A 26,070-nucleotide genomic window follows, 5' to 3' on the forward strand; every position below is an offset into this window, starting at 1 on the left:
TGATTGTCCAAGGCATCCTTTATAACGAGTTACAGTCTTGGAATTTCAATGTCTCTCCACAGTAGTTGGTCGTGACCCATCTTTGAATGATATCCATCGACATGAAGTTGGTCAATGTGCTATTCGTTTGTTGTAGACCATCAAAGATGAAGTACTCGAGTGGGGACCATGCGTAGGGGAAGTCCCACTGCTGGCCCGAAGCCACAGCCGATGTGGGCATGCCGCCAACATAGTCCATGGCCATTGGGAACATGGTCTTGACGAGCGAGTCGACCAGCTGCTCGGTGAAGTACTGGGGTAGGTCGTTTAGAGCAGTGTACATTTGTTGGAAGAGGATGCAACCTGAATGGTGATGCTGCCTCATGACTCGGGATGGGACTCTTGAGGATTGTAGTAATCGTCCTCTTCGTACTCATAAGTGAATGACTCCAATTCGAGCGCGTAGGGATTCAAAGTGACTTCGAAGCGATACTGTCCATTCCAGAAATCCTCTTGAATGTCTTCGCTGTTGCTCTCCGTGCGATCTTGCTCCGATGTCCTGGTGAAGTAGGTCAGTGACATCACTGGCTTGGAGCCAGTCACAATAAGGGAGGTGGTCATGCTAGGGCGGCCGTCAGAGTTGTCGTTGTCAGGGAAGCAGGGCTTGCCGTAGTATTTGCCGAGAGGAGAACAGACCAGGACATTCTCCTCAAACGTGATCCTCTTGGGTTCACATGTAAGTGTCCCGATTGATTCGAGTAGTGAAAACTGAATGTCTGCCGGCACGTTAAAGGCCATCTGTAGTTCCTGCAGGTGAGGAACGCGTATCAAGTTGCCCAGGCTGCCAATGAGTTCAAAAGCCGCCTCTAGTCGGAGAATGCGGAGCGATGTCATACGGTTGAGGAGGAGATGAAGATGGCGAGTAATGATGTCGGCATGATCCAACTTTGCTTGGTGGAATGCGAGTGTGAGCGATGTCAGACGGGACGAAGAGTCTCGGAGGGCAATGAGCTGTCTGTATAGGTTGGAGTCGCTCCTCGAAGACAGACTCAGGGTGTGGATAGAGTTGAATACAACAGTCTCGTTCATGCTGATCTTGAGAGTGTGGAGGTTGCTCTTTGATCCAATGACGTCGAGATAGGATCGATCACGAATGAAGCCAAGTGAGAGCGATCGCAAAGAGCTGTTGTCGCGCAAGAAGCGAAAGAACGCCGGCTTGTAGTCGTTTCGGTCGCTCCGGTTGGCAAGGAACAAGTCTAACCGTTGCAAGACCTTGTTCTGCGAGAGATGGCTAAAGAATGCGTCCGGGTCCTCGATGAAGAAGCGGTCCTTGTATGTGTTCCCATATGGAGCTTGGTCGCTCCCAAGTACAAGAGAGGTGAGGCGTTGGACAATGGTTGAGTGGTTGAGAATGTGTCCAGTCGGTCCACAAACGCGCAGTGCCAGATCGGTGAGTTTCTGCAACTTGCCAGAGCAGGAGAAGGAGGAGCCACTGTCCTGCAAAGAAGGCGAAGCCATTCTGTTTTGAGCGTCCACCATAGTTGCCAATGACAGCGATTGTAGCTTGTTGGAGAGAGTATGATTGAGGAGGTACTCTATCACCTGAGCATCGTTGCCAGGATCCAGTCCAGTGATATGAAGATGCAGTAGTGAGGGGAAGTGCGCCAGAGCGACATCCGAGAAGAACCAGTCGTACATGTTGTATCCCTCGTAGTCGAGGAACTCGATGTTCTCGATCGATCGGACCATGTTGACGGGTGTGACGAACTTGTGCTCGCGACCAAACAGCTCGTTCAACAACTTGTAATCCATCCTCAGGCGCGTAGGATGCTTGATGACGCAGTGCGGCGACAGAAAGTGCTTGACGACGTCATGGGCAACGAATCTCTCGTCTTTGATCCTGGTCGGGTAGTTTGTGTGCCAGCAGATGGTATGTTGAGATGGCAGCAAAGAAGCTCCTGCTCACCAGAGCCAGCTGTAGTTTCCATCTGCGCGTAGAGCCAGAGGAAGGACAATATGCGGTTGAGGATATGTTGTTGGAGCTCTTGGGTCATGCTTCGTGGTCTTTCTCCAACATATCATTGATTGATTGAATGAGTGATTGAGTGATTAAGTGATCAAGTTGTGATGATGCACATCATACAGACTCTGGATATGTTGTACACACAATCTGATCGATGATAAACTTCTAAGTTGGATCATCCCTCAACCCAAAGTGTGTTGACTTCAAATTGTCCAAGTCAACATACCCGCACAGACATACCCTCTCCAGGCATATAATTTTACAAGATGATTGATTAGATTAAATTAAATTAGTTGGTAAACTGGCCACATGTATTGCTTGTGTCCAATAAACATGTTGACTTGGATTGAATGTCCAAGCCATCCTTTATAACGAGTTACAGTCTTGGAATTTCAATGTCTCTCCAAAGTTGTTTAAAAGATAGAGAGCAACTCCGTTCGTCCAGCCAAATCCATCTTGTACTACATCTATATATATTTGATTGATTGAGCGTGTCAGTAAATGGTGATTGGAATGATTCCAGATTAATAATAATAATTATTATACATACATTCTCCACCACCACCTGGCTCACCAACTTGGGTAACATCATACTTCTCGTACATCATACCACCTTGGCTGACAAGGGTATTCTTCCAGCCGCAATAGTTGGTCGTGACCCATCGTTGAATGATATCCATCGACATGAAGTTGGCCAATGTGCTATTCGTTTGTTGTAGACCATCAAAGATGAAGTACTCGAGTGGGGACCATGCGTAGGGGAAGTCCCACTGCTGGCCCGAAGCCACAGCCGATGTGGGCATGCCGCCAACATAATCCATGGCCATTGGGAACATGGTCTTGACGAGCGAGTCGACCAGCTGCTCGGTGAAGTACTGGGGCAGGTCGTTTTGAATGCCACTCCACAAGGGCATCCAATTGGTGATGTAGTACTGCTGGTTCTGCTTCATCGTGTCCAGGTGGAAGTCGTACCATTGATAGTCCTGCTCGCACCAAAACACGTCCATCAGCGCGCTCAGTCTGATCGCCGCTTGATTGAGATAGTAGGCCTGCATCGATACATTGCCCACCATGCGATGGAACTCGGCCAACCTCTTCTCATTGGCGTAGAGCATTGTGTTGAGGTCGACGGGTACAATCTCGATCGTCTGTATCGTCGTAAGGTTGATGCTGCCAGGTTCGAACCACTTTGATGAGAAGTCCATGCCAGACTCTGCGGCCGAAGCCAGCGATGAGTAGAAGAACGTTTGGCGCTCGATTGATGGGAGCGTCTGGGCGTTGGTATAGTCCTCGGCGTATGACTCAGGGCGAGGTGTCGACGTCGTGACATTGTACATGTTGAGCAAGTAAGTCTTGCCTGGTGTGACGAGGGAGTTGACCAGCACTGATTGATTGACCATCCAGAATTGGTACTCTTGGTCCAGCAATGGCAGCAGCTGCTCGAGAAGTGCGTTGTCCTCGGTGGCGGCGTAGTACTCGCTGACCATCTGTGTGAGCAGGGGCGGCTGCGATCGGTCGAGGAAGTAGAGACGTCCACCATTGGGCACAAAGCCAAAGCGTTGGAAGAGCGATGCAAAGTTGAGCAACATGCCGCGGGCAGTCGAGGCCATGTCAGACACGAGCAGTCCCTGGATCATCCAGAAGCTGTCCCAGTAGTAGTACTCATGGAAGCGAGAGCCAGCAATGATGAATGGGTTGGGCACGGGGATCGACGAATGGCACTCCTCGCACAGGCCCGTGAGATTAAAGTGACGCGACAGATTGAGCCACATTGTGTGCACGGCCAGGCCAAACTCGCGGAGCTCGGGACTGTGCACGCGCTCGACGAATGGCGGCTCTGGCAGCCAGTCGGTCGGCACGCTCCTCTGCACCTCGTAACCGGCGGGCAAGAAGTTGTTGGCCAGGAAGGACATGATCTCGGCGTTGGATGGCTGGCCATCGTGTGAGGCGTTGACCATCAGGTTGAAGTTGTTCAGGATGATCTGGGTTGGGTAGCGCATGGGCATGTCGACGAAAGTCTTTGAGTCATTAAACACACGAGACAACTGTACCGTATGCAACACCTCACCAACACAATATATTGGATGTTGGCATGCTGGCTGTGCTGTTGTCAACACCATCATCAATGTTGCCAATAGTACCAAGATTGGAAACACCATGGTGGAGTTGAGTGATGCCATGATTCGTTCGTTCGATTGTTTGTTTGTTTGTTTGTTTGGTGTTCTTTGGGACTTGTTCTAGGAAGTAGTAGTAGTACTTGGAATTGGTAGTTATACAATTGTAATGTTTGTATCTCTTTGTTATCTAGTGTGTGTGTGTGTCTGTGAGTGTTGCCTCGATCTAGATGTGTGTTGTCTCGTTTGTTAGTGTGTGTGTGATAACTAAAGAGAGAGACAGAGACAACAACAGAACAATCCCAAGACAATGCGCGAATTGTCGCTCCACCTTAATCATTTGATGGACTAGATTTTATTTGATTTGCTTCATTGATTCAGATCTTTGCAGTAACAAATATCCTTCACCCCACCCCACTCCCTAAACGATCACTTCGGTTGGGTAGTTCCCAATGAATGAAAGGACCAACCAGGTCAAGACATTATCATCACAACTGATCTATCCTGGGATAAAATGGATATTTCTTGTCTTCTTGCATCACCAATCAATCAATCACTAATTCAATCAAGATTGGAATTATTCCATTCCTCGTCTTCATTATAATTACGAACCTTGCATTATTTAAACAAATGAATGAATGAATGAATGAATGGTGATATGACCATGTCCATATTGTCATCCAATGCCATCACGATGACTTGATGTGTCCTCTTTCTTGACCTGAGCGAAATTAGAGTGTGGCTTGTGGCTAGGTATGTCTGTGCAGGTTCCAATGGCAATGGAAAGATATCCAAAGTGAGGAGCCTGTCTGTCTTGGCAACCATATTGATGAATTTCTCCTCTTTCTTGGTGCCAGATATATGGAGCTTCAATTGCATTAGTGCAGTGTTTTTGGCCAGTGAACCAAAGAGAGTGTCAATCAACTCATCTTTGGACTTATTGTCTAGACTTGACAGTCCACCTGAAGTGATATCCAGTGAGTAGCTTGTGATTGTTTTGTTGCTGTCAATCAATCTGATGAGCTGCTCCAAGTGACAGATCCGGAGATGCTTGAGCTTCAGGGCGGTGATCGTGGAGTTGGTGCCGAGTGCCTCGAATAGCTCGGTTGAGACCATGAAGTTGTTGACCCCCAGCCGCCTGACAGTCGAGTTGTTGCCCACAGCGAATGCGTTGCCAAAGATCACCTTGAACTGTTGGAGCTCAGGAAGATTTGCCTGTTCATCCATCGACATTTTGTGGAGGTTGAGTGTCGTGATAGTCTTGTTGTTTGCTATCAGATGGGCAAAGTCCAACATCTTGTTGTTACCCTTTGAGTCTTGTTGGACACGAGAGTTATATGCTAAAGTGTGGAGCAGCTCCCTCTTGAGCAGATGACAGAGAAGATCGAAACGGCAATCGGTCTCGTAGCATCCAAACCTGAAGGAGGTGAGTGTTGGCCGCCTGACGATCTTCTTGATCAGCTTGTTGGCCACCTTTGGTTGACCGATAAAGTCTTGGAAGGTGAGGTAGATCTTGAACTCTGTGATACTTGGGTTGTTGTCAATGGCTCTAGCCAGTGGAATGATCTGGTCCCTTGTGAATCGCGAGGGGATCTCGATGGCCAATGAGTTCAGGCCGGCACAAGAACAGCTGCCAACAAATCTAGTGACAAAGGGCAGAAATACTTGGTCGGCTCTGAATGCAAGTGATTGGAGAGAGGAGGTACACACATTGGCTTCCAACTGTTCTGCCGAGTGCTCCTTCATGTGCAGCGCCACTCTCTTACGGAACCTGTCGAGTGAGTTGTTGTTGTTGGTTGCATCGATTTGAGTCTCATCATTATCTTGGTCGTCGTCATCTGAGTCGATGCATGGCAGCTCATTGCCTGGGACAATGTCAACTAGAACATTGGCAAAGGAGGAATGGTGCATCTGAGTGGTGCAAATGTCAATGATTGCCGATAAGCGACGATTCTCTGGACCTTTGATGGTGGCGGTCATCGTGATCAGATCGTTTGGACGCAGTGCATGTTTGGCAGCCTGGAACCAAGTCCTTGAGACCAATGCCAATCCAAACAACATCGAGGGTACGTCTTTCTAGTCGGCCAAGCAGCATTCCCTGATGATACGGGCTAACAAATACTTCTCTAACATGAGACAGTCACTTAAAGCTGAGTACACATAGGTGTTCTTTGGACTTGTTCTAGGAAGTAGTAGTACTTGGAATTGCTAGCAATACAATTGTATCTCTTTGTTATTCTACATGTGTGTGTGTTGTAACTAATGGAAGGATGAGTTCTTGGAGGGAACTTTGATAAGGTGTGAAACAGACAAACAAATATTATTTAAAGAGATAATAGATATATATATACATATATGTATATTAATACATTTAATGAATAGTGATGATCAACCTGTACAACTTTTGCACAATATTGTACTGATGAGAGTCATTAGAGAAGCATGGAGGATGGCAACAACTGTTGGAGACGACTTGTATTGGCCAGACTTGAAGTGGGCACGGTCCCTCTGTTTGATCAACAAACGTTCGCATGCATTGCTCAGAGACACACAGCTCGTCCTACAAGTCGACGACGCATACAACAGGTTGTTTAGCTACCTTGAACATGGCACACACTCGTCACAGTGGTCGCTGCTTGCTACTTACATCACACGATTGGACACTGCCAGTAGTTTCCCCCAACCTTTGCTCAGTCACCCGAGCTTCAAGCAGATGTGCAATCAAGGCACACTCACGAGCTGCAAGGTGGACTCACCCTGGGTTCCCGCCTATCTTTCCCATCACTGTGGCTGCCAATCGCTTACCGACCTCGACGTCAGCTATGTCTCGCCTCCCGGGCCCAATGAAATGTCGATGTTCAATGAGTATACATTGGCTGACCTTGCTGTTAACACTCACATTCGTCGACTCTCCATTTACATTGGACCAAAGGTGGACTATGCTATGGTCGACCTTCCAGGCATTATCAGTAGCGTCTCATTCCAGTCCCTCACATCACTCTCTGTCTACATCCCATGTCAATACGGATGTGTTGATGATACCAAGTTCATTGCTTCATTGCGAATGCTGGAGTCGTTGAGAGAACTCCAATTGGATAGTGTCGAATACCAAAGTGTTCATTGGCGGCCATGCATCCACGAGGAGATGCAAATACATTTCTCGGAAGATTATTGTCCAGTGCACATTATTCAAGAGTGCATCATGGGCATGCCTCAGCTCAACACATTTGGATACAAGTTCCTCTATTTACATCACTCAATGTCATTCCACAAGTATCTCTTCAGTCGCCATTGTACTATCGACCATCTCAGCTTCGTCAGCTCGATTGAATTTCCACTCGAGCAGCTTGCCGACCCAGAGTATCAACGTCCGCTCAAATCGCTGGATATAAGCTTCACAGTATCAGAGGACATTGACACTAATAATACAATATATAATGGTCACTGTCATCACTATCATCACCACCTCACTGTCACTCTCAATCATGTTGAACACATCACCTTTCATATTCCTCTGGCCGACGACCTGGTTGAAACCATTGCGGCAGCTTGTGAGATAAATGAAATGGATGGAGGACCCTTCCTCTATGGAGTCAATTATCAAGAGGAGGTACTGTTACTCATCACAAGAGTGATCAAAGACAACCACCAAACACCGTTCATTTCAATTCGAATGGACACTCCAAGACAACAAGTTTTAGTTGGCAAGAGCAAAGTCACCTATCCAAAGAAACAGACCATTGATCAATTGATATCATCTTTGAACAGCAACAAAACACTGACACTATTCTCCATTCCTTATCTCTGGAAACAACATATGGATCCTTCCACGTTGAATCCATTGATCCATTGCATTAACAACCATCCAACCATTAAAAACAAATACCAACTTGTTTGATTAATGATCATCCATTCGTTTATTCATTCATTCTCTTGCACCATCATCAATCAATGTGTTAGGAATTAAACGGATCTGATCATTCTAGGAACGTGAAGCAGACGACAACATGTACTCTCTTTTCCCCCAACATATTCAATCCCTCTCAATGATCATTGACCAGACTTGGGACTCTGTTCAGCAGCCTCACTTTCTCACCTCTTGTGTCCCAGGCACGCTTATCCAACTGCCACTGTACACACAGCAACCTACTCATTGGGATACACGAAACTATGACTACATCGACGATGACCAAAGTTTCTATGAGGAGCGAGATGATGATAACACTCAAGATGAAGCCGTCGAGCCTCAACATCTCCATCTACAACAACGCACCATTGGCAGCAATGAGTTGCTGGCATTTCAAGACTATCTTGTCCATTTTCAGCTCCAGAGACCACCCAATCAAAGAGTGTCGACACTGAGGCATCTGGAAATCACTGGCAACACTGATTGGATCCCGAATGTGTGTCTGCTCGTGAACAGCTGGTTCTGCTCCTTGCTCGAACGACTGGATTTGACACTTCACGGCCACATTCGAGAGGAGATCATAGCGCCACTTGAGCTGGCACTCAACAACAACCTGGCCATCGACCAGGTCATGCTCATCTTTGAGGATGATGGGGATATCTGCTTCCCCGACCTGCTTGTCGTCTGGTCAAGCGTGTTGCCCGTCGGCCAACTCTCAAGAAATTGCACTTCCAGAATTCCCAAAGCCACTCCCGCATGGACCTTCTCTGCGATCTACTGAGACGACAACAACTGGACACTCTGCACTATTCTGCACACTTTGTTTACTGCGAGGATAACGACTGGAAGAATTACGATAGATTCATAGAGTCGATGAAAGATATGGCACCATTGCTCACTGGTAACAAGTGCCTCAAATCACTTCAGCTTAATCTAGATCTCGATCAGGCAAGGAGCCGAAAGATGTCACTGGACCTGGACATGGGAAAGTTCATGCGCACATTTGGATTGGCATTTGGGCATCCTCAAAACACGATCAACACGTTGAACCTGCACGGCAGTTGGATGTCGACCGAGATCCTCCAGTCGTTGATCAACAATCAGTGCATCACCAACCTATCTCTGGATAGTGTTGTGATCAGTCATGACAATCTGTCAATGCTTTGCACTTTGATCAGGACCAACAAAGCCATCAGGGTGTTAGGGTTGAGCCTGTCACGACCCTCAAAGAGGGCTCGTCCACTGACTCTTCAACAAGCTCCACGACTAAACGACCAAGATCTAGATGTTGAGATCAGTAACCTTGTTGAAACATTGAGCAACAACATGGTCCTTCGACACCTTGCAATCAAGTACTCCAGCATTGAAAGAACAGGGTTTAATATACTGGATCACTTTGACACCCTGATTCAAAGGCTCACAAGTAGCGACCGGTTGTATACACTGGAGATAAAACCATTGACTAGAGACCGGGCGCAAGCCTACCTAAACAGTAGCCACAACCTCAACTATATCAGATTCGACCGACATTTAACAATATATCGCCACATTCAATCAATCATGTTGATTCCAGTGTGAATTATGGACTTAAATCAAAGTGTTCATTCAAATCATTCATTTTTATTACATTACAAACAGATACATTGTCATACAAATAATCATTGATTCTTTATTGCATGATCAATCTTTAATGATTAAGCACAATGTAATCTTATGAATGTGAATTCAAACCATGACAGTCTTATCACAACAACTTTATAACAAGATACTACACTTGTTGTGGCGCTCAAAGGCAGGCCCACCGTTTAATGGCAGGCCCAACTCTCAAAGCAAGGCCCAACGCTGGTTGCTCTCACTCAATCTTGTATCCTCTACATTCCACGAATGCATTCTCTCGCTCAATGACTCGTTCGTGATCCACACGCATCACATCGTAGATGACATGGCGCCCCATCTAGTCTCCGCCTATGCCCCCTTTCCAATGCCACTACGACGACTAGTCCTCAACTACAGCCCGGATCGCTCAAGCGAGAAAAATAACATCCCAGCACTGCTCGCTCTGGTCGATGGCCTGGCCGAGTGTACTTGTTATATCGACCATGCGCCAATTGTCTGCAAGATGCTCCCATCCACTCTCAGGTATCTCAATGTAACAGTCGATCGCGAGAGAGAAGCAGAAGAATACCCAAACGAAGACTACCTCAAGGTTCTTCAAACGATCGCAAGTCACCACCATGCCCTCGAACATCTTGTTATCAATCTAGAGGTTGACTACCACAGCGATAGGTACAGGTCCGAGAACGACGATTGGACTGGCAGCAACAACATCGTTGGAGACAACTTCTTTGAGTTCTGCAACCACCTGTTTGGTGCGGCCAGCTTTGCCTCACTTACAACGTTCAAACTGAAGAGCTGCGGAGACGACCTTCAGCTATCTCAAAACATGATGAACTATCCTGGCTACTTCTTCTCGCGTCTCCATCATGCGGCGCCAAACTTAGAGTCGCTGACATTATCTTTGGCTACCGAGAGCCAATCCAACTTGAAGGCTCTGCTCAACGGACTTGTTTGGTTCATGCAGCAGACTCCTACACTTGTCAAGATCATGCTTCTTCGACTAGACTCTAGCTTGAACCAACCGAATCTCATTACATACCTTCTGCAAACCTCCAATGTCAAACAGTTCAACATTCCAATTCTCATTGGATCGCTCATTGAGATCAAACGACACTTCCGATATTTATCACTGACACTAGATAGTGCCAAACCTGACTTGGACGATGTCCGGACCATCAACGCATTACAATCACTTCGATTGGTAGACCACATCAAGTTGATTGGACTTGGCCTGGACAACCTGGACCTGACACGCACAGTATTGTCCTATATTGGACCTCCAACAAGAGCTCTCACCTTGTCGGGCTACCTTCTCATTCAAGATATCGTCAGCTTGCTGCGAGAATGCAGACTGAACGAGATACACCTTGATCTTGGTATTCAAGAAGTAGAGTACATCCAACCACTTCAGCAACAGTTCCCAGAGAAGATATTATGCGTAAGGAGAAGATGGTCTAAGAGACCGGACCGAGAATGGATGTCGCTTGCAAAATGACTTGGGAACAAGATGATGTATCGGCCTATAGGGAGTTGAGACAATGGTGTTGAAGGCACAATCACCTTTGACTACGCCTGTACTGTCACCATTCACCTCGACGGCCGATGCAACATCAACCAAACACCCAGAGATGTGGTTCACAATAACAACAACATTAAACTACCTTCATGTTCATTGCCAATCAATTAATCAATCTATCAATCAATCAATTATTTATTATATGCACATCGTGTTATCCAAATGATTGTCCCAAATGTAGAGATTATGATCATTCAATAAACCATCGGAGAGTTGGTAGCCAATTCAATGGAGGAACCACCTTGCAGGTGTAAAGTCATCTTCTAGATCACAATTTGATCTGATTGGATCAGGTGTTTAATTTAAACTAAAAATAATTAAAATAATTTAAATTCATATTAATTACAATTTAAATTGGTCAAATCCTGTCCATGAACATTCATTTAATTTGTTGAATGGCTGTTTGTTCTCTGCCGCTTGACATCCTGGACATCATCATCTTGGATCATACGATCACGCCTAATTAACTTAATCCATTTGCTGCTATGTTGTTTGACGGTCTGGTCGGGAAGTCCGTCGACGAGGTAGTTCAAACAGCGAACGCATCGTAATTTGTTGTAAGAGTGTGCCTCCCAAAGCAGGTAATCCTTGACCATCACAAGATCGATCGTCGTCTCCGTCTGGAGAGCATGGTAGCGGCCCAATGACGGGGGATCGGCAGGACGTGTTACGATCGTACGGGCAAAGAACTCCAAGAGGTCGACTCGGTCAAACTCCATACATTCAATCGCATACGACACCAACTTCTCTCGGCTGGTCTCGAGAACGTGAGGCCATCTTGAAACAATGCTCATGATCAATTGGTCGTTGCAATTCTGGCAGGCGGTGAACAACAAATCTTCAAGGTCCTCATTGGTTGGGCTCTGAAGGGCGACAATCGATTGCAGCAAGGCATCGTCGCGCCCTGCCGCCCAACTCCAAGTCTCGACAAATATGGCGCCACATCCAATGATATGCTGGCACAGTTCCGGATGGTCATAGATGAACGACATATGGAGTAGCCCAGACATGATCTGAGGGTCGGACCGGATGGTGCCAAAGATCTTCCTGGATGAGCTGAACATCTGTGCCACTGTGTCTGTCATTCCAAGCGCACATGCAGAGTACAACAGTGCCTCTATGTTTTTCTTTTTGAAGCCAATGGTGAGAGAAAGGAGATGGCCGACTACTGCGCGATCAACATCACTTATCTCGTGCTGTGGAGTGAATTTCATGTCCTTCAAGGCACTCTTGGAGAAGGATTGGATGTGACGGACCTCCAACTCTCTGGTGTACCCTTTGAGACAGTCAAAGAGTTCAGATCGTTTGGCTCGATCCAATTCATACTGCAACATTGATTGAACGGCGATGCATGTGTCTATGTTATGGCGACTCAAGGCAGAGTTGATACTTATAGTGTCCAACTCTTCATCTGGATGATTGGACAGAAATTGTGGAAAGGCTGTGAGGAATGCACGAATCAACTCTGGTGCAGCGGTCGAAGCAACATGGACGAGCATGTCCAAGCTGTCCATGCTGAACAAGTGGTGCTGATCAATGTACTCAAAGATGGCCACTGTCTTTGGATAAACCGGTACTGATGGCGCGGCCGAGCTCTGCTCATGATGGGGCGATCCAGTGTCTTTTGTAATCTCGCGTGAAAGTGTCACCATTTCAAGAGTACCATAGGTGCACACCGTTGCCAGCCCAAGATCATTGGTGTCCAATGAGAGGAAATATCGTAGAAACTCTTGAAGATGCGACTGCTGGCAAAACCTGTCGATGTTCATGAAAAGTCCCTTCCTGATGAAGGAGATCAGTGGTGGTCGTGCATCCACGCTTGATAGCAATCCAAAGACGATAATGTAGATGGCGCCAACGTCGTTGAGGACCTGTCTGAATGTGGCCAGTTGCGAGTCTGCGCGGGGAACAGACATGCCATAGAGTGCGAGCACTTCAATGAGGAAGTTGAGTGAATGATCAAGTGTGATTGATGCGCCGGGCTGCCAGTCAGAGCCATAGAGTATATCGAGCCGTGTCTCAGAGTCCGACTCCGAGCCAGACATCGACGCTGGACGAAAGACAACCTCACAATGTTGTTGAAACAGCTGGCTGTCAAATGGGATATGCTTGACGGCGAGTTGCGCCAGACTAACATCTTGGCAACGCATGACGATCGCGAACGGCTGATGCACGAGTTGCTGAATGGTGAAGCGTGACCCTGGCTTGCGCTGTTGATTCAGATCAGTGATGTACGTGATCAGCTGCTTGATGACGTGTGCCGTGTCTGACAACTGCCTGTCATTAACATTGGCGGCCATCTTGATAGATGGTGGATCTGTGCTGCCATCTTTTATCCTGCGCTCCATATTGTCCATCGTCTCATGTGGCAATAGGTACTCAAAAAGAGCACGGTGACCATGGATATATGCTATGAACAGGTAGTCTTCATAGGGGTTATATTCGTAGGGATCATAGCAGTAACCCTCCATTATCTTCTTCTGTGGGTAGTTGTGAGACTGCGCCTCGAGGACCTGGAAGACATCCAATCGGCCACTGGCGGCAGCGCTGTGCAGCAGGCCATGATGGTGATAGAGCATGAGGTATCGGTTCCGGTCATAGACATGCTTGAATAAGGCGAAGGGCATCGTCTGGATCAGTGTCCCCAGGCCTTCAAACGTCCAATTGACTGGCGCGGCCTCACCATAGAGCAGTCTCTCTATCAGCACATAATAGTGCCGTGTGGACATTAGCCATTGAGCAAAGTCTAGCTGCTTGTACTTGGTGAAATCATGCGGGGCCTTGCACCTTGGCCGGCCCACCAAGACGATCGTTCTGAACAGGTAGCGAATGCGCAACACTCGCATGATCGCCCTGTCGTGTCTTTCTTTCTCTGCGCCCATGCATGAGCTGGACTGACAGCTGCACGTGGGCAGGTACTGTGCGAGGAGATGTCTAATGTCTGCCATATTGTATTTGATGTGATGTCACCAAGTTGAGGCGTCAATCTCAACAAATGATGTGATTATCTTGTAAAGGTATCCTTGAACTATATCATTATACACATATTTAAATATCTCCATAATGTACACAAGAGAAGGATGAATACATGAATGTTCAAAAGTCAAAGAGTGAAGGGTGTGAAACCAAAATGAAGTTCTTGCTTTTATTTCATTTTGTTTGTTGTTTTCGCTCTCGAACATAATTACGAAGTTTGAGAGAGACTTGTGAACATTATTAATTTAGACGAGTCATTGTTCATACAGATAATCAATCAAATACAACATATATTTATATAAATTAGAATCATAGAATACACACATCTAGTATTCTATCTATTTTGTTTGATTAATTTGATTGGTTAATTGATAGAGTCAAGACTACAAATACATAAAGAGTGAGATAGATAGATAGTAACAACAACAAACAACAACAAACAACAATAACAAAGGACATTTGAGAAGATATATTATATATAAGACACACCCCAGCTAGCGATGAACCTCAGCAATGTCCATCTACCATCGATACCAAAGTACTTTAGTGATCGGTGCGATTCAGACGATAAGACAGTGATAAAGGACGAGGCGTTCTATCAGGGTCTGTTGGATCAATGCATGATGTTGATAATAGGCGCCCCGTCGACAGTGGGCGTCGAGACCTTCTTCAACGAGCTACGCGACCAAGGTCTGCTCAAGTTCGGCACATGCGACGTCACCTGGAACTATGGTGACACTGCCTACAAGTGCAAGACCTGTCAACTAGACCCAACAACTGCCATGTGCATTGGTTGTTTCAATGCAGGTGATCACAAAGGACATGACTGTATGTGTATTCAATCAAACATTCATTGATCAATCATGTGATACTAACTTGCGAGCGTGACCAATCAATCAATCAATCATCTTTAGATGCACTACAGAGTGTAGGTGGAGGCTTCTGTGATTGTGGAGACCCAACAGCCTTCAAGACATCAGGGTATGTAGCAAGAAGGGTACACTCGGATACACGCGCACCTCACTCACACGATACACCTTTCCATCCACACCTCTAGCTTCTGCTCCAAGCACAAGGAACTGTCAGAGATTATTGATATCACAAAGTACCCAGAGCGCTTCATCTTGGCGCTGTGCTACGTGATCCAGTTCATATTGGATCGCACGTATAAGTTCTTTGAGGAGAATCGCGAGAAGGAGAACGAGCTGTTTATGGACTGGCTTCTCAAGCTGTCGCAGCGCGGCGACATTGTCAAGATCATCGTCATCAAATACATAGCCAACACCGATATTGGCCAGATCACAGCGCTTCTGCCACCCTCCCCCTTCAACCCGCCACTGCTCCAGCAATTCCTCGACCCGACCAAACACAACACGGTCAGCAGCGAGCTGAAGCAGAGCTTTGTCAACTTTTGTATATTCCTGCGCGGCAGCATCGAGTTCAACAGGACGTTGATTCGCACGGTGGTGCCCACGTACAAGCAGTGCATCATTGACGCGCACCGCCACATGCTGCTGCAGTCCTACACGGTGTTCTCGTCGTCGTCCGTCAGCGACCTGGCTGYGCTCGAGACCAACTCGTGCTTCATCGTCATGGACACGATCAAAGACTTCTTTAAGCGCTACTTCATTCACCGCGCGCCCTGGATGAAGCGCAGCTACAAGGTGATCAAGGCCAAGGACGAGATCGACCCGCCGCACTTTAGCTATATCATTCACTTCCCCAGCATCCCCAAGAGCCAGATCTCGCGTCTGCGCACCGACATTGGCTTCATCTTGTCGAACCACGCCATCGCGCGCAGCGTCGTCCAGAACGACGCGCTCGTGGCGCTGTGGTTCCGAATGATCTCGCTCGTGCAGGGAATGAACCCCAACCTGCAGAACCGCCCCACGTCCGTGCAGGAGTGGGTGCCATCGTTCACCTTTGACCTGTCGTTCTGCAACACGCTCTTCTCTCTCGTCGACGCCGTCGATCGCAACAGGACATCGATCGAGCGCTTCCTGTTCCAGGCATCACACACGCTTGGCCAATGGATCCTTGGCTGGATAGCCGTACATCAACAGAAGCTCGAGCAAAAGGGCACGATCAATCAGGTCATTCAAGAGTCTAGCAAGACTGATGGCTTCACCTATCACTTGATCTTGCACCGCGCCATTGCCGCCATTCTCTATGTGGGCATTAGCGAGTGTGGCCAGGAACTCACCGCCGCGGGCAAGCTCACTGGTACATTCTCTCGCATCGTCGGCGAGAACAGCCCCATCTCAATCATTGACTATGCCAAGTGCACGCTCTACCACCCACTTAAGCTGTTTGCATCGTTGGGAGAGATCAGGGCTGGCCTGTGGCGTTCACATGGTCGCGAGGAGGACATGTTCCTTCAGACGTCCATGTACCAGAGTCTGTACTACCAGCGATTCTACGACCTGGACATTCTGATGGTGCAGATCGGATCAGTGCTGTTGGGACCAAACCTATTCATGGAGCAGGCGCTGACTGAGTACAACCTGCAGGACTGGTTCAAGTTTGAGTCGCCCCTCAGCGCCTCGGGCAAGGATGTTCCAGTCACCCCAGCCAAGTCACTCAGACAGAGTCAAGGTGGCGTCAAGACAGTCACAGCCACACCATCCAAGCCACCAAAGGATGAGACAATCGATGACAACAACAACAACAATAACAACAACAACAACAATAGCAAGGAGATGAAGGAGAAGGAGAACAAAGAGAAGAAGGAGAAGAAAGAGAAGAAGAAGCAGGCAGATGAGTTCAACAAGAGGAAGATATTGGCTGAGGACTTTATTCAGTTCCTCATCATGGTGTCCACCAACAAGACCATGTCTGGAATGACCACACAGGAGATCATTCGCAAAGAGCTGGTACATCGTCTGTGTCTTGGCGATGCCACTCACTCACAGCTGACCAGGACCATCAAGAGGACCCTTGCCACCCATCCAGACTTTGACAAGATACTCAACGACATCGCAATCTTCCAGAACCCACAAAAGGTAAGTCCCGAGTGATCACTCAATCAATCATTCACTCAATCACTAACACAACCCTTCCAGACTGAGCAAGGAAAGTACCAACTCAAAGAAGCATGCTGGGCTGAGTTTGATCCATACTTTGCACATTACAACACGCAGGACTTGCAGTCGGCCGAGGAGAGATTGACAGACTTTAACAACAAGACCAAGTCAAACATTGCCCGTGGCACATACATCACTTACAAGACATTGCCCTGCATGGAGGACCTCGACACTCTGCTCTGCTCAAAGACTGTGCACCAAATACTGCTCACAATCCTCCAGAACCATCTGGTCAGCTCGCAGCGCACCACCGAGACGCTGTTCAGCCATGCCCTGCACGCACTCGAGCTGTGCATCATGCAGACTCAGACCATGATGTCCAGGACCAACGAGGCCGCTGCCGGTTCGACATCCACAACATCGACATCATCGACCACAAAGAAGATGTCCACACCCCAAAAGGCGCCACCCAAGAGCACCCCTGCACTGGCCACTGACATCGACTTCCCCTCGCCCAACAACATCTTTACCAACGCCACGCACGAAGTTAACATGGAGACAAAGAAGCTGAGCATGATCATCGTGCTCGTCAAGCTGAGCTCGCAGCAGGGACTCAATGCCGAGCACAAGCAGCAGATCCAGAACATCCTGAACATTCTCATGGAGAATGACAACAACTGCAAGCAAGTCGTCGAGAACTACTGGCAAGCGATTAGGGCCAAGAAGGCCATCTCCACTCCAGGCAAGCGCGAGGATCCCGAGGAGGAGAAGAAGAGGATGGCAAAGGCTCGCCAGGCCGCCATCCTGGCACAGATGAAGACACAGCAGGCAGCCTTCAAGTTTGACGACGATGACGACTATGAGGACGAGGACGATCAGGGCGCACAAGGCAGCTCGTCGCAGAAGGATAAGAAAACTTCTGAGAAGGTCGACCCCAACCTGTTGATTGTCGATGGACAGGTACAGACACACACCTGCGCGCTCTGTCGCGAGGCAGGCTCACTCAAGCGTCCGATGGGACGTGTGGCATTCATTCAGCGCTCGTCCATCCTTATGCTCTCCAAGCTGACGCCCGAGGAGAGGAACAAGCGAATGACCGACGCGATCCAACGCGAACTGGCCAAGTCAAACAAGGGCGGCGACAAGGAGAACAACGGCCCCGAGGAACACATTGCCAACCAGAACAACATCCACAACGCGCTCAACGATCTGCTGGGCCAGAACGAGATGGACGAGGACGACCTCGAGGACGTCGAGATGAGGAGCGACGACGAGGACGACAGCGACGATGAGGTCTCTGGCGCCATCTCCTACCTCAACAAGATATCCAACTTTGGAGACTATGGCGACAACATGTTTGACGACATGGACGACGAGTCAGAGATGGAGATGGACGACGAGTACTACGACCAGGAGGGCGACGAGGAAGAGGACGACGACGAGACCGACGATGACGACGATGACGATGATGAGGAAGGAGACGACCACCACGACGACATGGGCATGGATGACGGACTGCATGGCATCCACTCCAAGGGTGGCATGGACTATGATGACGGATACTTCTCGTCCATGGACGATGACGATTACTCAGACGATGACGACGAGGTCATCTACGACTTTACCAACGACGAGGAAATGGACCGTCCAATACAGACCAGCACCAGCACAACGTCCACCAGTGGCATCAACCTAGTCGACACTGTCCTCAATCTCAATACCCATCCAGCGCCAGCCGCCCCAGGTGGTGCCAATCCTAACCCCATCAATGAGGACTTCCTTCGTCTTGTCCAGGACGTGCGCCAACATTTGGTCAACCAAGGTGTGGTTGATAATGGACGCGGCGAAAGATCCATTGGTGTAAGAATCACCCCAGATGGAAGAATAAGCTTCGCCGAGCACGGCCATGGTCATGCTCACGGTCATGGTCACACACACGGACATAGTGGTGGCGGCGGTGGTGGCGGTGACGACGGAGGCGACGACCACGGTGGCGATGGCGACGATGACGACGAAGAACTTGTCGATGTCAACGATCTGTTTGACGATCCAGAGAACTTCTACGGCGACAATGACGACATGGACGATCTGGTCACCCAGTACGAGGAGCAGATGGACGCAGTGCGCGGCAACCCATGGTCGGACAAGTTCAGCACTCAGGAGCTCTTCAGGAACACTGAGGAGTCAGTCAACCTGCACATGTCCTTCTGTGGCCATCAGATCCACGAGGACTGCTTCACCGAGTACTCATGGTCACAGCTCAAGAACCAGAACTATGAGAGCGAGGAGCTTGTCGATCCCCAGCGTGGTGAGTTCCAGTGTGTCCTATGCCGCAGACTTGGTAACGCCCTGGTGCCCGTCATTCCTGACTCGGGATTCTCGGCCCCCGCCGACTCGGCAACCCCCGTGCCCGCGCCACAGAACACTGACGATGCCTACCGCACGTTCTTGACGCAGCTCCAATCACAGCTCACTACTGAGCAATCGTCCAAGACACTCGACTCCTTGAAGCCTGTCAGACAGGCCATCGACCAGTTTGCATCGCGAATCTACTCGGTCGAGCATCAGATCAGCTTCATCCACTCAGAGTCCAATGAGAAGGTGCTCCCATTCATCGCCTCCTCAATCGCATCGACAATCGCCGACACCGAACTGGCAATTAGAGTGAGCGAAGATGACAATACATCATTCTCCTTATCGATTGCCAAGCCAAGACAGCTACCTCTGTTTGGCATGTCCGAGTCGAATCGTGTCGACATCAGATCGTTGTTCCGTGCCTCAGTCGCGCACGTCAAGACCCACACACCTCAGCAATGGGAGGGATGCGTGCTCTGGAACTCAATCAGTGGCCAGACTGCCATGGCAATGCCCGTGCTGGAAGAGATTGCCGACGAGGACGCAGAGAAGATCAAGACTCGCGAGGAGCAACAGAAGAAGATGGACCAAGAGCACTTCCCACCCCTGCTCTCACTGGACCTCTATCACACCTTTATCCAGACATACCTGCGCACGTCTGCCCAGGACCACACCGTGGTGACGGCTAACGAGCGATTCTACCTCATGACCAAGATGTTCTTTGACGCATTGGTCACTCAATCAATCTTTAGCCACTTCAAGAGCTTTGACGACAATGCCAAGAGCGAGATGTTCATCAGCGAGGTGAACAAGTTGATCACGACACCCAATGACAACCAGCAAACGATCAGCACGATGCCCAAGCACCTGGTGGACATGATCCGCTCGCACTGCCTCATATACCTGCGAAAGTGCTCGCTGTTCCTCTACGCCTGCCTCAACGTCGACCCCACCCAACTGGCACTGAACCAACCAGAAATCAACGACGAGATCGAGACCGAGCTGCTGATGGCCTACCTCTGCCTGCCCGGTCCATTCGAGACACACCTGATCAAGGTGATCAACACCCTGATCACTCACTCCAGCACACTGGTGCCCTTGGTCTCATTGTGGGCCGACCAGATGCTCTCATCGTACGCCATCTATCTCAGCAGCGTCGAGCCCAGCGCCAGCGAGGGCACCTCCACGCCACTCTCCATCATCTCTTCGCCCACCATCCCCAAGCCATTCCTGCTCATTGATCTGGCCAAGAACTACGACACACTTTCCCAACACTACGCCACCGTCCCATGTCAGCAATGCAAGACCATCTCCAGCACGCAAGCCCTCTGTCTCATCTGTGGTACCCTCTGTTGTCTTGGTGGATGTTGCAAGAGATTCCTTGATCAAAAGAATGAGTGTATATTGGTATGTTATTGGTCAATCAATCAATCAATCATCGATCCAGTTCCATTTCTAACATATCCATGTCCTTAACCCTCTATCCCAATCCATTTAGCATGCTGAGCGTTGTAACGCAGGCACATGTATGTTCCTTGTGATCAAGTCCAGTTCAATATTGTTGTTGCATTTGCCAAGAAGGACTTATTGGTTCTCCCCATATCTTGATGATCATGGTGAGGAGGATGCCAACCTGCGTAGAGGCAAACCATTGTTCCTCAACGCCGGTCGTTACAATCAATTGAACTCACTACTCATCAAGCATCAAATAGATCAAGACAGCAAGATTGCAGAGCATACTATAAGAGAATAAATATACATATATATATATATATATATATTCCATTTCCAAAACAATCAATCATCTTACAGACCAACAACCAGAACAGATACTACTTCTTATGCCAACAGAGGGGGTCAGATTGATGGAAGCCGTTGGCCCTCTGGGATTGATCAAAAATCGATTTTTCAATAAAGTGATGGTGGTGGTGAGTGGATGGGTTGACGGTGGATGGTTGGCGATGAGCCGTTGTATGATGATGGGTTGTCCTTATGATTGTTTAGTAGTGATTGATGTGACAGCTCAGGCTGTCCTTCCTTGTCTTTACCTTCTCCTACATCATCATACATCGGATAACAAGCAATCATTCACTCATTCATTCATTAATATATTTACAGATAGATATATAACATTATAACATATATATCACAATGGCTAACTTTGTTAGAAAGATGGTCTCCAAGAAGAAGAGGAGGTTCGAATGGGGAAACTTCGATTTGGACCTCACTTATATTACAGACAGGATCATTGCAATGGGCTTCCCAAGTGAGTCCATCGAAGGTCTCTACAGGAACAACATGCGTGATGTCCAACGATTCTTCCAAACACTTCATCCAGGTCACTATAAAGTCTACAACTTGTAAAGTGTCACATTAGAAACAAACATGTGATCATGATCGATTGATTGGGACCATCCCACTGACATGGCCCTGACCCACCACACCATCACACTCTCAATCAATCACTAAATCAACAGATGCAGCGAACGCAAATATCCGCACGACAAGTTTGCAAACAATGTTAGCGAGTATCCATTTGACGATCATAACCCTCCACCCTTGCAGATGATAATAGACTTTTGTTATGATGTGGAGAGATGGTTGGATGAGCATCCAGAGAACGTGGCGGCAATACATTGCAAGGCGGGCAAGGGCCGCACTGGCACAATGATCGCCTGTTTCCTGCTCTACAACAAGTCCTGCCAGACGGGCTCTGAATCTATCCGCATGTTTGGAAACAAGCGCACACACAATGGCAAAGGAATCACCATCCCAAGCCAGTCGCGCTACGTGCGCTACTTTGAGGCGCTGCTGCAGTACGGCCGGCCCATCCCACCAATCCCCACAGTGACCAAGGTGCTCTCGTTGATTCGCATCAACCCTCTGCCCAACTTTGCCCTTGCGGGTGGATGCGATCCCTTCCTGGCCATTGGACAGCGCGACAAGAGCGTCTTCTACACCAAGCCGATCAAGATCAGGAAGGGCTCGCAGATCGTCGAGGTGGACTGCGGCAACATTTTGTTGTCCAACGATGTCAAGGTGCAGTTCTTCAACAAGAGCTCAAAGGGCCACATGTTCAGCTTCTGCTTCCACACGGCCTTCATTGACGGTCCCAAGATGCACATCAGACGTCTGGAGATCGACAAGGCTCACAAGGACAACACGCACAAGAACTTTCATCCCAACTTCTCGATCGAGTTGCAGTTCAGCGACATTGACAGCGATGAACACGACGATGGTGTGTCGACGTCATCGTCATCGTCGTCATCGACCACTGGCGCCTCGCAGTCAGCTGACGGCACGTCCACCGCTGGCGCCTCACCATTTGGCCAGCAAACGACCTATCAGACTGGTCTGACAAAGATGTACAACAACAACAGGAAGTCCAAGTTCTTTGGACCTGATGTGACCAAGGATGGTGCGAATAATGGAGGACACGAGCGAAAGGTGTCCAACCAACTCTTCACCTGTCCCAAGTGTCAAGAGCAGATCCTCCCTGGCGAGGTCTCCCTCAACGATGGCAAGAACAACTATCACTGGCGATGCATGAAGTGTAACAATTGCCAAAAGTCATTGTCCAATGAGAGCGGTATGTATCATGGAATCCAGGATGTAATAGACCCTGTCCTGACTCCTCTCATCAATCATAATCAGACTGTTTGTTCCAAGAGAACGGAGACATTCACTGCACAGACTGTGCCAATAAGAGTGGAACAGAGTTCTTTAAGATGTGCAATGGATGTGACAAGGTCATTAAGACATCGTACTATGAGGAGGTTGGAGATATGACATTCCACAGCGAATGCTTTGCCTGCTCAGTCTGCCACACTGAGCTGCCAGGCAAGGAGTTTGCCATTAAGGGCGGTCGTTTACAGTGCACACAATGTATCAACAAGGAGAAGGAGTTCAATCAGCGACTGACGTTGAGTGACAGGATGATGAAGAACCTCAACATCGCCCCGGCACCTGAACCGCCTGCCATAGTGGTGCTCCCACCCACGCCCGCGCCACCCGTCGTGGCGCCCAGACAGCCTGACCCACCCGTACCCGTGGTCATGTGCCAGCGATGTAACAAACCAGTTGGATTGCGACCACTCGTACTGGACATTGGTGTGTGGCACAAGGCCTGCTTCTCCTGTGCCGAGTGTGACCGTGTCATTGACACATCCATATACTACATCAAAGATGACAAGCCAATATGTTGTGATTGTGATAGACGATCAAATGTAAGTTTGATTGATTGTTGGATTGGTCGATCGCGACGAACATTGATACTAATCCAATCTCATGCACTTCAACCAAAGAAGGTGGCAGCAGAGGAGTTCATATGCTTTGGCTGCAAGAATGTTATTATGGACGAGGAGATGATGGATGCCATTGGAGAGAAGTGGCATGTACATTGCTTGACATGCTCAGTGTGCAGGAGGCATATTGACGGACCATTTGGCGACCACGATGGCATCATCTATTGTAAAGAGGACTATGAGCGACTGTTTGGAACGACCTGTGACATCTGTTCCAACACAATCATTGGAACATATCTCAAAGTGGTAAGTTGTTCATTCAATCAATCACTTGGAACTATTCCACTCACTAACTCACTCACTCAATCAATCCAAATATTAGAATGGAAGGAACTTGCATCAGCAATGCTTCAGATGTCATAGCTGCAACTGTGTGTTGGAGGGTGGCAAATACTTCCCTCGAGGCGATCACCAGATATGCAACCGATGCAGGATAGATGAGTCACAGAGGAGGAAGTTACAACAACAACTCAACACATACCAGAACAACAGCAGCAACACGCATCAATCACCTACAACAACATCACCAAGATCAAACTATGACAACAACAACAACAACAATAACAACAACTATTACACCAACAACAACAACAACTATAACAATAACTATAACAATAATCACAATGACGATAATACATACTCGCCAAGAATTGGACATGGACCAACTTCATCGTCGACGACGACAACATCACCAGCACCAGAACCAATATTATTTGTAAAGAAGCCCAATCCAACAAGACTGTCAACAAGAGTCAAGGTGAATGATATGAAGGAGAACAACAAGACCAACAACAACAACAACAATGTCGATACATGGAGCAACGCTTTCCACAGACAAATGGAGAGAAGTTCATTCAAAGCCGCCCGGCCATCCAAAGATCCAAGATCAACCCGAAAGGATTTCCTCGGTACCAAGCAGACGAGTAACTAGTCAGTCAGTCAGTCACAATCAACTACATATACATATATATATTATATTTACATATATTTATTCAATAAACCTTTACCCTTGCCTTCAACCCTTGCCCTTACCCTTACCCTCGCAGACATACCCTCGCCGGGCATTATTTGTGAAACGGATGTGTTTGAATTTTGATTTAATTTTAATTTTTGGATTAAGTTGGATTAGCGATGTGAGTGTTAAGGATGATGTTGAAAGGTGTATCGCCTTGTTTTGCTTCATCTCACATCAGCCCCTCGCCCAAGCTCAACATATCATAGAAAATGGTATGTCTCTATTCATCTAGCCGATTGAGGACCATCTATCGATTCATCTAGGCCTTGCTAGCAATTGGTCGATAGATAGAAAAGGCGATAGATACATCGATACAGGATGAACAAAGATAACCGAAAGAATCCATACTCATACATACTTCATGTCAATCCAACAACATATATAGACCAAGGGAACATACAGTTTTGGTCGTAGACACACCAAGTCTCACACCCTCTGCAGAAGATGTGGCAACCGTTCGTTCCACATCCAGAAGAAGACTTGCTCAGGTTGTGGATACCCATCAGCCAAGACCAGATCTTACAACTGGAGTGTTAAGGCTATCAGAAGAAAGACCACCGGTACTGGCAGAACCAGATACCTGAAGGTCGTTCAGAAGAAGTTCAACAGCGGTTTCAAGGAGGGTATGCATATTCACTCATTCATAACTCACTCATTCAGTTAGCGATATACAATTGCGTGCGATGATACACAGCCCAGACATACAGACTGGTACCAGTCGATAAACAGGTGGCAGCGACGTGGATATAGAGTGGACTCGACCAGTGACCAACATCCAACCACCTCCAACTCGACCCAACTCTCAATCAATCTCATTGCTCTCCACAAACAATCAATCATGTTCATGTATGACTAACATACTCTTATTTCAATAACTATAGCTTCATTGGTTAAGGTCAAGAAGACTCCAGTCGCCAAGAAGTAAGTGACGTACCTTTTTTTTTGGAGATTGTCCTACAGCAAACAGTAGCAGCAGAGACAATAGTCAGTCAAGGTAATAAACACATGTTCCGATTGAGATCTTGGTAACACCAATCCAATAATCTATGGTCAATCTTTATACTATACAAACAATATTGTTGAACAATGTTGTCAATCTGGTTCCTCTTACTCTATCGACTTGAGGTTATTGGTGGATACCATTACCCTACCCTACCATGCCCTACTCACCACTTACAAAG

At 47.9% G+C, this 26,070-nt stretch overlaps 10 protein-coding genes across 10 annotated transcripts; 5 read left to right on the top strand and 5 right to left on the bottom strand.

The window, feature by feature from the left end:
• Nucleotides 1–19: 19 nt before the first annotated feature.
• Nucleotides 20–322, bottom strand: SAMD00019534_035880 (hypothetical protein; the record flags this gene model as incomplete). Its single annotated transcript, XM_012904480.1, has 1 exon — nt 20–322. The coding sequence occupies one exon, from the start codon at nt 320–322 to the stop codon at nt 20–22; it is 303 nt and encodes a 100-aa protein (XP_012759934.1).
• Nucleotides 323–360: 38 nt separating this feature from the next.
• Nucleotides 361–1,791, bottom strand: SAMD00019534_035890 (hypothetical protein; the record flags this gene model as incomplete). Its single annotated transcript, XM_012904481.1, has 1 exon — nt 361–1,791. One exon carries the CDS (start codon nt 1,789–1,791, stop codon nt 361–363), a length of 1,431 nt encoding a protein of 476 aa, XP_012759935.1.
• A 577-nt stretch (nt 1,792–2,368) lies between these two features.
• On the bottom strand, nt 2,369–4,182 carry SAMD00019534_035900 (hypothetical protein; the record flags this gene model as incomplete). Its single annotated transcript, XM_012904482.1, has 2 exons — nt 2,369–2,469; nt 2,553–4,182. The coding sequence occupies 2 exons, from the start codon at nt 4,180–4,182 to the stop codon at nt 2,369–2,371; spliced, it is 1,731 nt and encodes a 576-aa protein (XP_012759936.1).
• A 552-nt stretch (nt 4,183–4,734) lies between these two features.
• Nucleotides 4,735–6,177, bottom strand: SAMD00019534_035910 (hypothetical protein; the record flags this gene model as incomplete). The annotated part of the gene is made up of 1 exon (XM_012904483.1): nt 4,735–6,177. One exon carries the CDS (start codon nt 6,175–6,177, stop codon nt 4,735–4,737), a length of 1,443 nt encoding a protein of 480 aa, XP_012759937.1.
• A 1,985-nt stretch (nt 6,178–8,162) lies between these two features.
• Nucleotides 8,163–8,804, top strand: SAMD00019534_035920 (hypothetical protein; the record flags this gene model as incomplete). The annotated part of the gene is made up of 1 exon (XM_012904484.1): nt 8,163–8,804. One exon carries the CDS (start codon nt 8,163–8,165, stop codon nt 8,802–8,804), a length of 642 nt encoding a protein of 213 aa, XP_012759938.1.
• Nucleotides 8,805–9,755: 951 nt separating this feature from the next.
• Nucleotides 9,756–11,135, top strand: SAMD00019534_035930 (hypothetical protein; the record flags this gene model as incomplete). Its single annotated transcript, XM_012904485.1, has 1 exon — nt 9,756–11,135. One exon carries the CDS (start codon nt 9,756–9,758, stop codon nt 11,133–11,135), a length of 1,380 nt encoding a protein of 459 aa, XP_012759939.1.
• A 464-nt stretch (nt 11,136–11,599) lies between these two features.
• On the bottom strand, nt 11,600–14,164 carry SAMD00019534_035940 (hypothetical protein; the record flags this gene model as incomplete). Its single annotated transcript, XM_012904486.1, has 1 exon — nt 11,600–14,164. The coding sequence occupies one exon, from the start codon at nt 14,162–14,164 to the stop codon at nt 11,600–11,602; it is 2,565 nt and encodes an 854-aa protein (XP_012759940.1).
• Nucleotides 14,165–14,692: 528 nt separating this feature from the next.
• SAMD00019534_035950 (hypothetical protein) lies at nt 14,693–21,323 on the top strand (the record flags this gene model as incomplete). The annotated part of the gene is made up of 6 exons (XM_012904487.1): nt 14,693–15,020; nt 15,107–15,173; nt 15,250–15,605; nt 15,801–17,194; nt 17,255–20,977; nt 21,069–21,323. The coding sequence occupies 6 exons, from the start codon at nt 14,693–14,695 to the stop codon at nt 21,321–21,323; spliced, it is 6,123 nt and encodes a 2,040-aa protein (XP_012759941.1).
• Nucleotides 21,324–21,721: 398 nt separating this feature from the next.
• On the top strand, nt 21,722–24,805 carry SAMD00019534_035960 (hypothetical protein; the record flags this gene model as incomplete). The annotated part of the gene is made up of 5 exons (XM_012904488.1): nt 21,722–21,930; nt 22,048–23,159; nt 23,225–23,796; nt 23,875–24,120; nt 24,197–24,805. 5 exons carry the CDS (start codon nt 21,722–21,724, stop codon nt 24,803–24,805), a joined length of 2,748 nt encoding a protein of 915 aa, XP_012759942.1.
• A 293-nt stretch (nt 24,806–25,098) lies between these two features.
• Nucleotides 25,099–25,811, top strand: SAMD00019534_035970 (hypothetical protein; the record flags this gene model as incomplete). The annotated part of the gene is made up of 3 exons (XM_012904489.1): nt 25,099–25,101; nt 25,275–25,512; nt 25,771–25,811. Coding segments are annotated over 3 exons (282 nt in total), but the record flags the coding sequence as incomplete, so codon positions are not given.
• Between the last annotated feature and the right edge of the window lie 259 nt (nt 25,812–26,070).

This window comes from Acytostelium subglobosum (genome assembly GCF_000787575.1).
Source record: "Acytostelium subglobosum LB1 DNA, scaffold: scaffold6, whole genome shotgun sequence".
NCBI classification, from domain to species: domain Eukaryota; phylum Evosea; class Eumycetozoa; order Acytosteliales; family Acytosteliaceae; genus Acytostelium; species Acytostelium subglobosum.